Source organism: Neoarius graeffei, chromosome 10, assembly GCF_027579695.1.
Source record: "Neoarius graeffei isolate fNeoGra1 chromosome 10, fNeoGra1.pri, whole genome shotgun sequence".
Classification (NCBI taxonomy): Eukaryota; Metazoa; Chordata; class Actinopteri; order Siluriformes; family Ariidae; genus Neoarius; species Neoarius graeffei.
The window spans coordinates 76,461,791-76,476,363 of NC_083578.1; the positions used below are offsets into that span (position 1 = coordinate 76,461,791).

The following is a 14,573-nucleotide window of genomic DNA, read 5'->3' on the forward strand; positions in this document are numbered from 1 at the left end:
TTTCATCCAGTTTCAATGCCCACTGTTTGCTCATCCTGTTGGCTGTTCCTGGCTGGTAGGAGTGGAACCCAGTGCAGCTTTCTGCTGTTGTAGCTCATCCAGTTCAAGGTTCAGCATGTTGCGTGTTCTAAGATGCTTTTCAGCTCATCACTTTTGTAAAGAGTGGCTATTTGGTCACGGTAACCTTCCTGTCAGCTCCTGTCTTCTAAGATTCCTGTTCTTGGCTGGCAGGAGTGGAACCCAGTGTGGTCTTATGCTGTTGCATGCTCAGATGCTTTTCTGCTCACCACGGTTGTAATGAGTTGCTGTGAGTTGCTATAGCCTTCCTGGCAAAAAAGCTCTAACCAATCTGTCCATTTTCCTCTGACCTCTCTTATCAACAAGGCGTTTGTTTCCACCCACAGAACTGTCGCTCACTCACCATTGTGTCTGTGTAAACTCTACAAACTGTTGTGTTGTGCAAGAACATTCCAGGAGATCAGCAGTTTCTGAAATAACACTTAAACATGGCATAGTCAAAGAGGGTGAAATTCCAAATCTTCAGTCCTGTCACTTTAATAAGACTTTCTTTTCTAGATGTTCATCTTGGAGGATGCAGAAGGACAGAGTTGCTCTCTGACTCAGTTCACCGTTTCTGGATCAACCTATGCACCTGAAGGAGAAGTGTGAGTGTCTCATTACCTCACAACTCGGTTAAACTTGGTACTTTTCTACAAATTTTTCTTTTTTTTTCTGTGTGTGAGCTGTCTGATGAAGCTCGTGCTGTCGTGTCTTGTCGCAGATATCTGAATAACCGACCAGTGAAGTGCTCTGACTATGATGGTCTAGTGGAGTTGGCGACTATCTGTGCTTTGTGTAACGACTCCTCACTGGACTTCAACGAGGTAGCATCCCACACACACATGGACCTGACAGCATATTCAGTTCAGAGGAAAATGCAATATCCATGACTTTGTGTGAAAGGCACGGTTTGTAATAATAAAACTATTTAATAAATCTTTTCAGATATACTTGATTTGAAGTGTCAAGTGTTGTAGTTTGAAGTGTCATTGTTTTTATGGTTATTTTACTCATTTAAAGTGAATTTAATGTCCCTAAACTACACTTTTTTTTTTTTCCTTGTACAAAGCAACAGTCATTATGTCAATTGACCATGTGTTTTAGAACCATAGCTGATCCAAAAGGCCATAAATTAATGGAAAATCAGTAAGATCAACTGATTTTCACGAAATCTGCCGAGACTGAACCAGAAGATCCTGAAGGGTTGCGTGACGTCACACGTGTAACAATCCAGGTATCGATTTCGTTCATGTTTGCAGCAGTGATTAGACCAGTCTCGATATGGAATCATGTTTTGGAGAGAATTCTGATAGTGATTGAGATTTTTATAATATGTCGGATGAAGGGGCAGAAGATTATCAAGGATATTCCGGAGTAAATGGTTATCTTTTCAAGTCCCCAAGACAAGAAACAGATGCCAGTTCACGACAGTCCCGCTCACCGCCGATAGTGCACCACCAGCCAGAGAGAATCAGAAACACAGATTGGTTTGTGGATTTTTATTCTAAGCTGGCCGCTGCAAAATATAGGGAAAATATTTACATGTACCTCAATAAATGCAGAAATATAATCTTTAAAATGTACACTTATTCAGTGTGATTACTGAAGTGGGCTATAATGGGGGTCACGGTATCGGATGGACTGTCCAAATGTCACATCAAATGTCATTTATTAAATCAATGGGTTTCTTTTTGCTCCGATAATTCCCATGTGGTTGTTCTGGTGGTGATTGAACATTTGATGAATCAGATTTATTTTTAGTAGGAAAGGCAAAATCTGCCCGCTTCGTTTGCACAAACCTCATGCACTGTTGCTTTAGATCAGTGTCATTTCTCGGAAATTTGTGAACTGAATGTCCTGTTTTATATGGATTTAAACATCCAAACACAACGCAGCGATTTCATCTCGTTATTTTTGTAAGATTCCATCAACAATATCCAATTCCAGCGAGTAAACGAGCACGGAGTCAGATGAACCGAAATGACCCAGATAACTGGGGTTCCACGTGTGACGTCATGCGAGATTAGCCCTGAGGCAAGGCTGCATTTTTCCAGGATCCGGAAGCTGCGATTTATCGATAATTTTGTGCTTGATGATAAAATAACAAATAATTAATATTATTGTTCCCCCTGCTTTATTAATTCATTTTGGTCATTACTAATGATATATATATATTTCATTTTAAAGCATTACAATAAGGCATTACATACAGTGGTGCTTGAAAGTTTGTGAACCCTTTAGAATTTTCTATATTTCTGCATAAATATGACCTAAAACAGCATCAGATTTTCACACAAGTCCTAGAAGTAGATAAAGAGAACCCAGTTAAACAAATGAGACAAAAATATTATACTTGGTCGTTTATTTATTGAGGAAAATGATCCAATATTACATATCTGTGAGGGGCAAAAGTATGTGAATCTCTTGGATTAGCAGTTAATTTGAAGGTGAAATTAGAGTCGGGTGTTTTCAATCAATGGGATGACAATCAGGTGTGAGTGGGCACCCTGTTTTATTTAAAGAACAGGGATCTATCAAAGTCTGATCTTCACAACACGTTTGTGGAAGTGTATCATGGCACGAACAAAGGAGATTTCTGAGGACCTCAGAAAAAGTGTTGTTGATGCTCATCAGGCTGGAAAAGGTTACAAAACCATCTCTAAAGAGTTTGGACTCCACCAATCCACAGTCAGACAGATTGTGTACAAATGGAGGAAATTCAAGACCATTGTTACCCTCCCCAGGAGTGGTCAACCAACAAAGATCACTCCAAGAGCAAGGCGTGTAATAGTCGGCGAGGTCACAAAGGACCCCAGGGTAACTTCTAAGCAACTGAAGGTCACTCTCACATTGGCTAATGTTAATGTTCATGAGTCCACCATAGGGAGAACACTGAACAACAATGGTGTGCATGGCAGGGTTGCAAGGAGAAAGCCACTGCTCTCCAAAAAGAACATTGCTGCTCGTCTGCAGTTTACTAAAGATCATGTGGACAAGCCAGAAGGCTATTGGAAAAATGTTTTATGGATGGATGAGACCAAAATAGAACTTTTTGGTTGAAATGAGAAGCGTTATGTTTGGAGAAAGGAAAACACTGCATTCCAGCATAGGAACCTTATCCCATCTGTGAAACATGGTGGTGGTAGTATCATGGTTTGGGCCTGTTTTGCTGCATCTGGGCCAGGACGGCTTTCCATCATTGATGGAACAATGAATTCTGAATTATACCAGCGAATTCTAAAGGAAAATGTCAGGACATCTGTCCATGAACTGAATCTCAAGAGAAGGTGGGTCATGCAGCAAGACAACGACCCTAAGCACACAAGTCATTCTCCCAAAGAAAGGTTAAAGATGAATAAAGTTCATGTTTTGGAATGGCCAAGTCAAAGTCCTGACCTTAATCCGATCAAAATGTTATGGAAGGACCTGAAGCGAGCAGTTCATGTGAGGAAACCCACCAACATCCCAGAGTTGAAGCTGTTCTGTACGGAGGAATGAGCTAAAATTCCTCCAAGCCGGTGTGCAGGACTGATCGACAGTTACCGGAAACGTTTAGTTGGAGTTATTGCTGTACAAGGGGGTCACACCAGATACTGAAAGCAAAGGTTCATAGACTTTTGCTACTCCTAGATGTGTAATATTGGATCATTTTCCTCAATAAATAAATGACCAAGTATAATATTTTTATCTCATTTGTTTAACTGGGTTCTCTTTATCTACTTTTAGGACTTGTGTGAAAACCTGATGATGTTTTCAGTCTTTTTTTTGGAGGGGGGGGGCTTTTTTCACCTTTATTGGATAGGACAGTGTAGAGACAGGAAATGAGCAGGAGAGACAGGGAGGGATCGGGCAGCAACCTCAGGTCGGAATCGAACTCAGGTCCCTGGATTTATGGTATGGCGCCTTATCCACCTGAGCCATGATGTCCCATTTTCAGTCATATTTATGCAGAAATATAGAAAATTCTAAAGGGTTCACAAACTTTCAAGCACCACTGTAGCTCTACCAGCATCTGGAACACACCTGCTGAGCTCTTATCTTTCGAAACATATGAATGTGAATATGTGATCACATGAAAGCATGATCAGTTTAACTGTTTGTTGGGGGAAGGAAAACAATATTCAAGTAATCAGTATGTCAATATATTCATTTCAGTGAAAACATGCACAGTGAAAACTTCCAAATCGTTCCTTTAATTTGACAGCTATTTTTCAGCCATGTAAATGACTAAACAGAGATTTTGACTTGTTTGTAAAGCTAAAATATCAAGGTGTGTCTGTAGACTAAAGGTGTGTATGAGAAGGTGGGAGAGGCCACAGAGACTGCTCTGACATGTCTGGTGGAGAAGATGAACGTGTTTGATACAGATGTCAGGAACCTGTCCAGGATCGAGAGAGCTAACGCATGCAACTCGGTAAATATCCACAGTTCAGTTCAAAACCATTCTTAACACTACAGTATTGGAAGGCTTTAATATGTGTAAAGCTCAGTAAAATATAGAGGTGGACAGTAACGAAGTACATTTACTTGAGTACTGTACTTAAGTATACAGGTAGTCGTCGACTTACGACTGCGTTTGGTTACGACTGACCGGTCGTAAACTGATCTGGTCGTAAGTCGGCCTATGTTAAATGAACGTAAGTATATTGTGATGTGTAATGATATTGTAATCATCTTAAAGTCTTTATCAACATTTTCTTATTTCATTACCTTGGCTCATTATTTTTTTTAAGTCAAACACTGCATACTACACTGCGTACAGTACAATTCGTTTAATATGTGCAAAACAAAAAATACGAAATACAGGTGTGAAAAATAGAAAACATTATAGTTTGAAACACACCAAAATACAAATGTAAAACACAGCAAAATACAAAACTTAGTGACCGCTGGCATCACTGGTGCTTTGCTGTGGGTCGTCTACGTCATCAGCTGTTGCAGCGCTCGGGCTGGCGGGAGGATTTGCTCTTTTCATAAACCAGGAGCTGGGGCGGAAACTGTATGACGGAGTGTGCGAGGGAGCGCGAGAGAGACTGCGCGTGTGCCTGGAGCTGGGGCGGAAACTGTTGTACGCGGCGAGAGGCGCTGCCGGGAGCTGGGGCGGAAACTGTCGTACGCTCAGCTAGCTCAGCTGGGAAACACTTGCCAGTCAGAACCAGTCGATCGTAAAGTCGATCGTTCGTAAGTTGCATAGGTCATAAGTCGACGACTACCTGTACTTTGAGTATCTGTACTTTACTTGAGTATTAATTTTTTGGGAAACTTATGACTTTAACTTCACTACATTTAAAAGACAAATATCGTACTTTTTACTCCACTACATTTCTATCAAGGTCCTCGTTACTATGAAGCAACTTTGAAAGTGGATGTTTTTTTCTTTTCTTTTCTAAAACATGATGGTTTTTTCACAGGTGACACTGAGACAGCCGATCAGTAATCATTAGGGTCACGTCACGTCCATAGACTGGATAAAATCAAGTTCAATGATTTCTCAGCAGCGTTATTTGAGCACGATCAGTTGATGGCAGAATGGAAAGAGGCGGTTCTTCTGGGGAATACACGCACCCACGGCTATACCTAGAACCCATGTTTCAGTTTTCTGAAAGGATTAAAGATTCGTTTCGTTTTAAATGTTTGCTTTGTTTGCCAAAAACAAACCACATCACAGCCTACAAAAACTCGCTGTCCGACCTGCGGGCGCATATCGAGGGATATAAACGTTTTATTCCAAGAGAAAGCTTGCAACGAAGTTGTCTGTGCTTTTAGAGCTAGCGATAACATTGCAATAGCTATGCAGTCTGGTTAGTCAAATGACTTTCTATGGATTTGCCCGCCAAGTTGCCGTAGCCTTGTCCACGGCTAACGTTAACACATAGCTAGTTAACTTGGACACTGTTAGCTAGCATGTAAAAACGGAGTTACGCTAACATGAATAACATTAACTTATCTGAAGTCCTTTCAGAAATATGTTTTAGTATAATCTTGCCAAATAAACAGAATGTAGAAATCTTTCTTTTCTAGTAGCATTAGCTACCCAGTATGATTGAGTTTGAAAAGAGTTTGCTAGCATGTCAGGTGGAGCTTCACTGACTAGCTAGCTTAACGCTAAACCACAATGATGGCACAGCATGCGTTCATTTTGTGAATTCATATTTCTGTCTTTGGTAACGGCATTAGGTTTTGTAAGCATTGTGACAATAATACAACGATGCGTTGACAGGAAATGTACTTTTAATACTTAAGTATTTTTAAAAGCAAGTACTTCAGTACTTTAACTTTAGTAAAAATTTGACTGGACAACTTTCATTTGTATCGGAGTAACATTTGACCAGTGGGACCTGCACTTGACTTAAGTAATGAAGTTTGGTACTTTGTCCACTTCTGGTAAAATAAGATGTGCGTGTGTGTGTGTGTCAGGTGATCAAACAGCTAATGAAGAAGGAGTTCACGCTGGAGTTTTCTCGGGACAGAAAGTCAATGTCTGTGTACTGCACACCCAGCAAGGGCAAGTCCACCACCAGCAAGATGTTTGTTAAGGTGCCTAGAACCATACCCAATGTGAAAAACAGTTTCAGAATTGATGATGAATGTCTGAGTATTTGTGTTGTGCCATGGGATTTTTGTACCAGATGCTCTGTTTACAGAATGCGTAGAAATGGCGTTGAATAACGCATGATATTTTGCGTCATTTTCGCTGGCTGATCCAGTAACTATCAAAGAATAATCACCTCAGTAGCGCCCCTATGGGATACATTTACCACTTTTAACATCATCCATGACTGTGTTGGACTGAGGCTGGTTCTAGAGGACTTGAGACAGGGACTTGTTTTAAATAACTACCGTGTAGTTACTGTCCAGAACTGGAAATGAGTCAACACTCGACTCGACAGCGTCCATTCATTATACAGTGCCTTGCAAAAGTATTCATCCCCCTTGGTCTGTTTTGTTGCATTACAAGCTGGAATTAAAATTGATTTTTGGGGGGTTAGCACCATTTGATTTTCGCAACATGCCTACCACTTTAAAGGTGCACATTTTTTTTTATTGTGACACAAACAATAATTAAGATGAAAAAACAGAAATCTGGAGTGTTTATAAGTATCTCCCCTCCAAGTCAATACTTTATAAAGCCACCTTTTGCTACAATTACAGCTGCAAGTCTCTTGGGGTGTGTCTCTATTAGCTTAGCACATCTAGCCACTGGGATTTTTGCCCATTCCTCAAGGCAAAACTGCTCCAACTCCTTCAAGTTAGATGGGTTGCGTTGGTGTACAGCAATCTTCAATTTATGCCACAGATTCTCAATTGGATTGACGCCTGGGCTTTGACTAGGCCATTCCAAGACATTTACAGTAAATGTTTCCTTTTAAACCACTCCAGTATAGCTTTAGCAGTATGTTTAGGGTCCTTGTCCTGCTGGACCATGAACCTTCGTCCCAGTCTCAAACCTCTAGCTGACTCAAACGGGTTTTCCTCCAGAATTGCCCTGTATTTGGTGCCATCCATCTTTCCTTCAGTCCAGACCAGCTTTCCTGTCCCTCTAGATGAAAAACATCCCTACAGCATGATGCTGCCACCACCATGCTTCACTGTGGAGGTTAGAAAGAATAAAAACACATTTTATGACTGGCTATCTTGGATCAGCAACAGTGCTAGCTTTGTTGGTAACATTTTATACAGGTTCAAGTTGGTCCCATGTTAGAAACAGAGTATCAGCGACTAATATTCTGACATTATTGGCACAGTGTCAAAAATAAATTTGGCATGGTGCCAACTAATCAATGAGGCATCAAATTAAATTACCTATAGCTGTTTTGCAAATCCACACTAAAAGTATGTAGTGTCATTCTGGTCCAAAAATACACTTTAGACCTAGCTAGGACATCATGGACACTTTGAAGGCTTTCTGCCTGGAACATGGAATCATTTTGGGTTGTGCGCACATGATTTCATGCCAGATTTACAGTAACTTCCCTTGGTCCAGTTTCACTTTGGTTTGTATTTCCTGCTTACGGAGGCTTGGTAGTATAATGCATCAGGTATAATGCAAAATCCATAATCTGAGCATCTGGTCTGAAAATCTGGTGGACTGACACATTTAGAGTTTAAAGGGGTAGTTAGACCACAACATTTATTTTTTAACCTGCCTCCTCTATTATGAGTTAAACAGAACATTAATACTAAATCCCGGTTTGCAGGGAGCCCCAGAGGGTGTGATTGACAGGTGTGCATATGTACGTGTGGGAGCCAAACGTGTGCCCATGACTGAGGGCATTAAGAATGAGATCATGTCTGTGATACGAGAGTACGGCACTGGACGGGACACGCTGCGCTGCCTGGCACTGGCCACCCGGGACAACCCACTCAGGAAGGATGAGATGGTTCTGTCTGACACAGCACGCTTCACTGACTACGAGGTACTGCTTAGAGCCCTCATGGACTCGAGTTTTTACTTTAAATTTATTCATTGCGTTACATTACAGGCATTTAGCAGACGCTCTTACCCAGAGCGACATACAACATACCCAGAGCAGCCTGGGGAGCAGTTGGGGGTTAGGTGCCTTGCTCAAGGGTACTTCAGCCATTCCTGCTGGTCCAGGGAATCAAACCAGCAACCTTTTAGTACCAAAGCTACTTCTCTAACCATTAGACCATGGCGTCCCCATTCATAATTAATTGTAATATTTCCATGCAATGACTTGCAGTAATTTCTTCATTTCATGCTCATTTTTTTCTCAAGCTTTCTTTCTAGTTGTTTACAGGAAGTCTTTTAATATTGACATTCTATCAAAGCTTTAATTGTTTACTAATGATGTGAGGAATAAGTCCTGTGTTCCTCTCTGGTTCCTCTCTTGTGTACAGTCTGACCTGACGTTTGTGGGCTGTGTTGGCATGCTGGATCCTCCCAGGACTGAGGTGGCTGCCTCCATCAAGCTGTGTCGCCAGGCCGGTATCCGGGTCATCATGATCACCGGTGATAACAAAGGCACGGCTGTGGCCATCTGCAGGCGCATCGGCATCTTCTCTGAGGACGATGACGTAAACTGCATGGCCTTCACGGGCCGTGAGTTTGATGATCTTTCCCCCGAATTGCAACGCGAAGCTGTAACAGCTGCACGCTGCTTCGCCCGTGTCGAACCGTCTCACAAATCTAAGATTGTCGAGTTCCTCCAGGGCTTCGATGAGATTACTGCAATGGTAACGGCATCAAAACCAAGCCTGTGCCATTATGTAGATGTGGAATATTCTAGAACTGGATGGCTACTGGTTTGATAGAGTCAACTGTAAAGTTAGAATTAGCTTGGAGTCAGTAATCCTGGTCCTAGGCATTATAGTAACATTGTTGGCATTTATTTGTAATCTTAATTACTTTCAATTAACGTACATTAGCATAGTTACAAATAAATATGATTTTAAATGATCATTTCTAACTTAAGGTTACAACTCCTGTACAAACTCTTCATTATCGATGACCGTCACGATCACTTCTCCACAGACGGGAGATGGAGTGAACGATGCCCCTGCCCTGAAGAAGGCAGAGATTGGCATCGCCATGGGCTCTGGCACTGCCGTGGCCAAGACAGCCTCGGAAATGGTCCTTGCTGACGATAACTTCTCCACCATTGTAGCTGCTGTTGAAGAAGGTCGAGCCATCTACAACAACATGAAGCAGTTCATCCGCTACCTCATCTCCTCCAACGTGGGGGAGGTCGTCTGGTCAGTCGTCTATCACTTGAGATATATATGGTTTTTTTTTTTGTCAATTAGAAATCTGTCTGTGACGTAAATTACCATTCACACTAGAACTTTTGCTTGCCGGTTTCTTCTCTGGGGTGTAAAAAAATTAGATGACAATAGCCAGTCATAGTGTGATGTAATGCAAGGTTCTAACTCAGCCTTTTCAGCGTATCAGGCCCATAGGGAACATTTCCCTGCCGCTATGCCCACAATATTGCCAACACGCCTGTAAAAGTTGCTGCTACACTAAAAAAAAAAAGACTTGTCAATCTTGAAAACGTGGCCTTTTGTTTAATTTTCTCTTGTTATCCCCATGCGGCAGCGACGGCACGCCACCATGCGAATGCTCTACATTTAGACGTACTCCACTCCCTATTATCTACTGGCACTGATCGTGCTAGTCCGGTTTACTTCCTTCCTTATGCTGTGTTAAAGTGCAGTAAAGTGCCATCCGTGTTAAGAGGTGCTTACGCGCCATGCACGTAATATGTACCAGTCCCTGAGTTAGATCTGGATAGTCATGTATTGTAATTGAATGGCTGAAGCTGAAAATAAAGCTGACACTTGGTGAACATCTAGTTGTTTTATTTTTATTCCATAAATATGTCACTAATATAGTTGAACATTAGACCGCGAGTTGGCCTACTGGTTAGCGTGTCCATCTCTCGACTGGGAGATCATGAGTTCTACTCGTGGCAGGGTCATACCAAAGACCATCATAAAAATGGTACCTACTCCTGTCTGGCAAGGCACGCTGCAATACAGATGTGAGTGGGGAAGTCAAACTCTGGCGGTTACCAGAGGACTAGCCCCCCCCACTGTAACCCTAGCTGTATAGGCAAAAGGCCGCGGGCCATCGAAATGGAGATCGGTGCCTCACCCATACACCTTAAAGAGCTGGTTAATACTGGGACAGGAGACTGCCTGGGAAGACCAGATTCTGGCGTGAGAGGGACTAAAAAAAATAAATAGTTGAATATTAATTATAACAAGTCTTTGATCAAAAACAATCACAGCAATTTTTGGCAAATTTTTTTTTTAATTCTCATTATTATTACCAAAAAGAGATTTTCAGGGAGGCCTGCAAGTGCCAGGAAATACAGTAGAATGCATCTCCGAGCATGTAGAACCCATGAGCTTTCATGGGCCTAAGGCAGCCCCCGAGTCCCTGGCCGTTATGACTGGTGCCACTATGCTGATATTTTGGTTTAGTTAGAACCCTGGTAGTGATAACATTAGTTGGATCGACATCTTGTATTCTCCTGCTTTCTTTTTGTTTCCAAGATTCTCAAATTTGTGGGTTGATCAAGATGAATTTGAGACAAAATGAACCACTACTTGAAGTCTTATATTTTTTCCCCATGCAAATTTATTTGTCTTTTGCCGCTTTTCCACTACAAACGCGGCTGAGTCGGGCTGAGCCGTGCCGTGCTGAGTTGGGCTGAGTCGAGCTGAGTGGGGCTGTTGGAGTTGCATTTCGACTACAACCGCGCTGAACTGTGCTGGCTGGAAGTGGGTGGACACATTGGGTGGAGTTAGCGAAAGTGGGTGGACGTCACGTGATGTCGTTAAGCGGCGCAAACAGTGACATCAGTGATCTTTTAAGCGGTAGTCTCACGACCCAGATAGTAAACAATAAACATGGAGGACATGGAGTCGTTAGTGTTGCTGGTCTTGGTGCTGTGGCTTGTTGTCACCGACAACACCAACAGATACTGGCAAGAGCGTATAGATGAGGCGAGGCGCATAAGGCTTCAGAAATTCTCGTAATTCTTCCGGGTTTACGGTGTTTACAGAACCCAGCGTGCTCGCGGGGCGTGTGTGGGCATGTGAGGACACTCCTCCTCACCAATCAGTGCACAGGGGAGTGTCTGCTCACGCCCCCAGCCTCACTCAGCTCGGTTTGGCTCGCTTCAGCCCTACTCCAAAACCGTGCGAGTTTTGGGTGCTAAGCAGGGCTGAAGCGAGCTGAGTCGTGCTGCTCTGAGGTAGTCGAAACGCGAGCCGTGTCGGGCTGAAGTGAGCTGAAGCGAGCTGAAAAAGGGTAGTGGAAAAGGGCCATTTGTGACTGATCCTGAAAGTGTGAGTGGTTTCAGTTAGATCTGTGTTCTCCTATGCCCTCGGTACATTGTAGAATAAAAGAGACACCTGAGATATGATGCTTGGACCTTTGGCTTTCTGTGTGTAATGGTGTTTCTTTTTTTTTTTCTCTGCAGTATCTTTCTGACTGCAGCGCTGGGCTTTCCTGAGGCTCTGATCCCAGTGCAGCTGCTGTGGGTAAACCTGGTGACAGACGGCTTGCCTGCCACTGCGCTTGGCTTCAATCCCCCTGACCTGGACATTATGAACAAACCCCCCCGCAATGCCAAGGAGCCCCTGATTTCCGGCTGGCTCTTCTTCAGATACCTCGCCATCGGCTGTGAGTTAATTTTCTTATCTGAGGCCTTAAAGCTTGTGTGTAAGTGATGGACTACATCAGGACAAACCCAACCAGACTGGGTTCTTCTTGTCAACCAGAAGATGCTTTGATTCCTTATGCTGCCCTCACCAGACCTGATCAAATGTGTCTTTGATTTTCATTCTTCTGAATCAGATTCTCTGATTAGCTGTAGTACTGTGTAGAGGTTTTGCACCGTCACATGACCCCCATAGCAACGGTAACTATGCTACCATGACAGGAGGCACACTTGTAGTTCTTCACTGAGACAAGTTAGTTGTTATTGATCGGTATGGGAAGGTTTTTCTGCATTTTTGGATGTGCAGATCATTTTGAACGAAACAAAAAACATCAGATTTGTTTAATTTACCAAAAGTAATTCATGATCAGGGGGAAAACCTAGAGAGATTTCTAAAAGGGAAGGGAAAAATGGGGAAAAAAACATTCAGCGGGACTTGTTGTTGAACAGAGAGGTCAAAAACCCGATGGTATACTCGCTTCATTTCCACAAAGGTAAGAATTTTTAAAAAATTAATTTCAGAACTGCAGCGAGGTGCTCTTTCTTATACAGTGAAGAGACAAAGTGCAGCAAGGTGCGGCACCTTGCTGCACTTTGTTTGTGAGCCATTTTTCCCTTCTACGTTGAGAAATTTCTCTAGTTTTTTCCCCTGATAATGAATTACTTTTGGTAAATTTAAAAAACCCGATGTCTTTGTTTTGTTCAAAACGATTTGCACATCCAAAAATGCAGCAAAACCTTCCCACACCAATCATTAACAACTAACTTGTGTGAATGAAGCACTACTGTACAAGCTGCCCCCTGTCATGGTGGCGTAGTTACTGTTGCTATGGGTTCACGTGACGGTGCAAAACCTCTATAAGCTAGCAAAGCTGAAAGATTTGAGCAACTTGTCTATTTCATCTACTAAGATTGTGGAACAAAACTGAGAAGCAAAAAACAAACAGAGGACAACACGTTTGTTGTTTGGTCTTACGATGGTCTGCCTACTTCCTGTTTGCATTGTATTCATCTACAGACTTGTCAAACTTTACATGTTTTGTGTAGCAGCTCTGTATTTTCACTTAGCAATACGCAAGTACAACTTATCACTCAGAAAAAGACAGCAGGACACAAAAAAGACAGACTTCTCTTTTTTTCCCAGTAAAAACAGCAGATGAGCCAATTGATAATTGAATCTGGAATGATTGATAGTGGAGCATGTTTTGAACACTAACTACCATGTGAAATGGCAGCCCCTGGAAGCCTCGCCCTCTTCCTACATTTCGGATTAGGAATGATTTGGCCACCATGAGCTGGCCTCGTGGTTAGCGTGTCCACCTCTCGATCGAGAGATCATGAGTTCTACTTGAAAATGGTCCCTTACCGTCTGGCAAGGCACGCTGCAGTGCAGATGCGAGTGGGGAGTCAAACTCTCGCAGTTACCAAAGGACCAGCCCCCCCACTGTAACTCTAGCTGTATAGAGGATGTGCAGTCACGTGACCCGTCCGTGTGTACTCCGCCATATTGGACGGCTTCAGGATTGTTTATCTTGCGTGAGCGTAATGGATCCAGGGAGTAATCCCCAAGAAAATTCGGAAAATACCCCATCTACATCGTGCGATTACTTGTCTAAGTTTGTTCAGCATCTTGAAGGTGACGTGAGGCAGCGTTACGTGGAAAAGTGTTCCAGGTTGGGGATTGCAGATCCATACAACTTGCCACAATCCTTGTTCAGGGAAATTCAGAGCTGCGGTGCCGGCGATTTGCCCGATCTGGCCTACCACGGCATTTACAATTTTCTTGTGAATCGTGTTACACTGGCAAAGCCCTCAAAGCTTACAAGAGCCTGGAAGCTTATAAATATTTTGTTGTGGGATGGGTATCCCAACTATACCTCTGGAAGGTTCCGAAGAAGAATGTCTACTTGATAACCTCACGGGTAAGTGGCATTAAGACGTTTATCATAAAGAGACTATGCAGGACGTTTTATCGTAAGAATGTTCGAAATCTAAACTCGGTTCCAGATAACGACAGGGTTGTAAATATGTATGTTTTTGTCTGAAAAAAAAAAATCACAAATCACCGACTATGCAGTTATCATTCAATCCGAAAATCAACTTAACAGATGTACTAGGAGTATTGAATTAGAAGATTACACCTACCTGATATGTAGTGTTCACTACAAATTCGGCTGGTAGAACTGGGGTACCAGTTTTCTCTTCGCACAGCGGACACCCATTTTGCGCGTCTCTCCTCGTCTGCGGTGAATCTATAACTTGACATGCCCTCCTTTTGGCCCTGCCTATTGGTACAACCAAATGCTGAACAAGATGTAA

The 14,573-nt window shown here is 42.6% G+C and overlaps 1 protein-coding gene across 2 annotated transcripts in view; it reads left to right on the plus strand.

Moving 5' to 3' along the window:
- atp2a2a (ATPase sarcoplasmic/endoplasmic reticulum Ca2+ transporting 2a) overlaps nt 1-14,573 on the plus strand; it is a 110,826-nt gene that overhangs the window by 77,803 nt on the left and 18,450 nt on the right. For both annotated transcript variants that reach the window (XM_060932333.1, XM_060932334.1), the window contains exons 9-16: nt 577-665; nt 782-884; nt 4,343-4,474; nt 6,478-6,597; nt 8,259-8,477; nt 8,923-9,258; nt 9,557-9,777; nt 12,015-12,217. In XM_060932333.1, the coding sequence (XP_060788316.1) occupies nt 577-665; nt 782-884; nt 4,343-4,474; nt 6,478-6,597; nt 8,259-8,477; nt 8,923-9,258; nt 9,557-9,777; nt 12,015-12,217 (1,423 nt within the window). The remainder of the gene's footprint in view (nt 1-576; nt 666-781; nt 885-4,342; nt 4,475-6,477; nt 6,598-8,258; nt 8,478-8,922; nt 9,259-9,556; nt 9,778-12,014; nt 12,218-14,573) is intronic.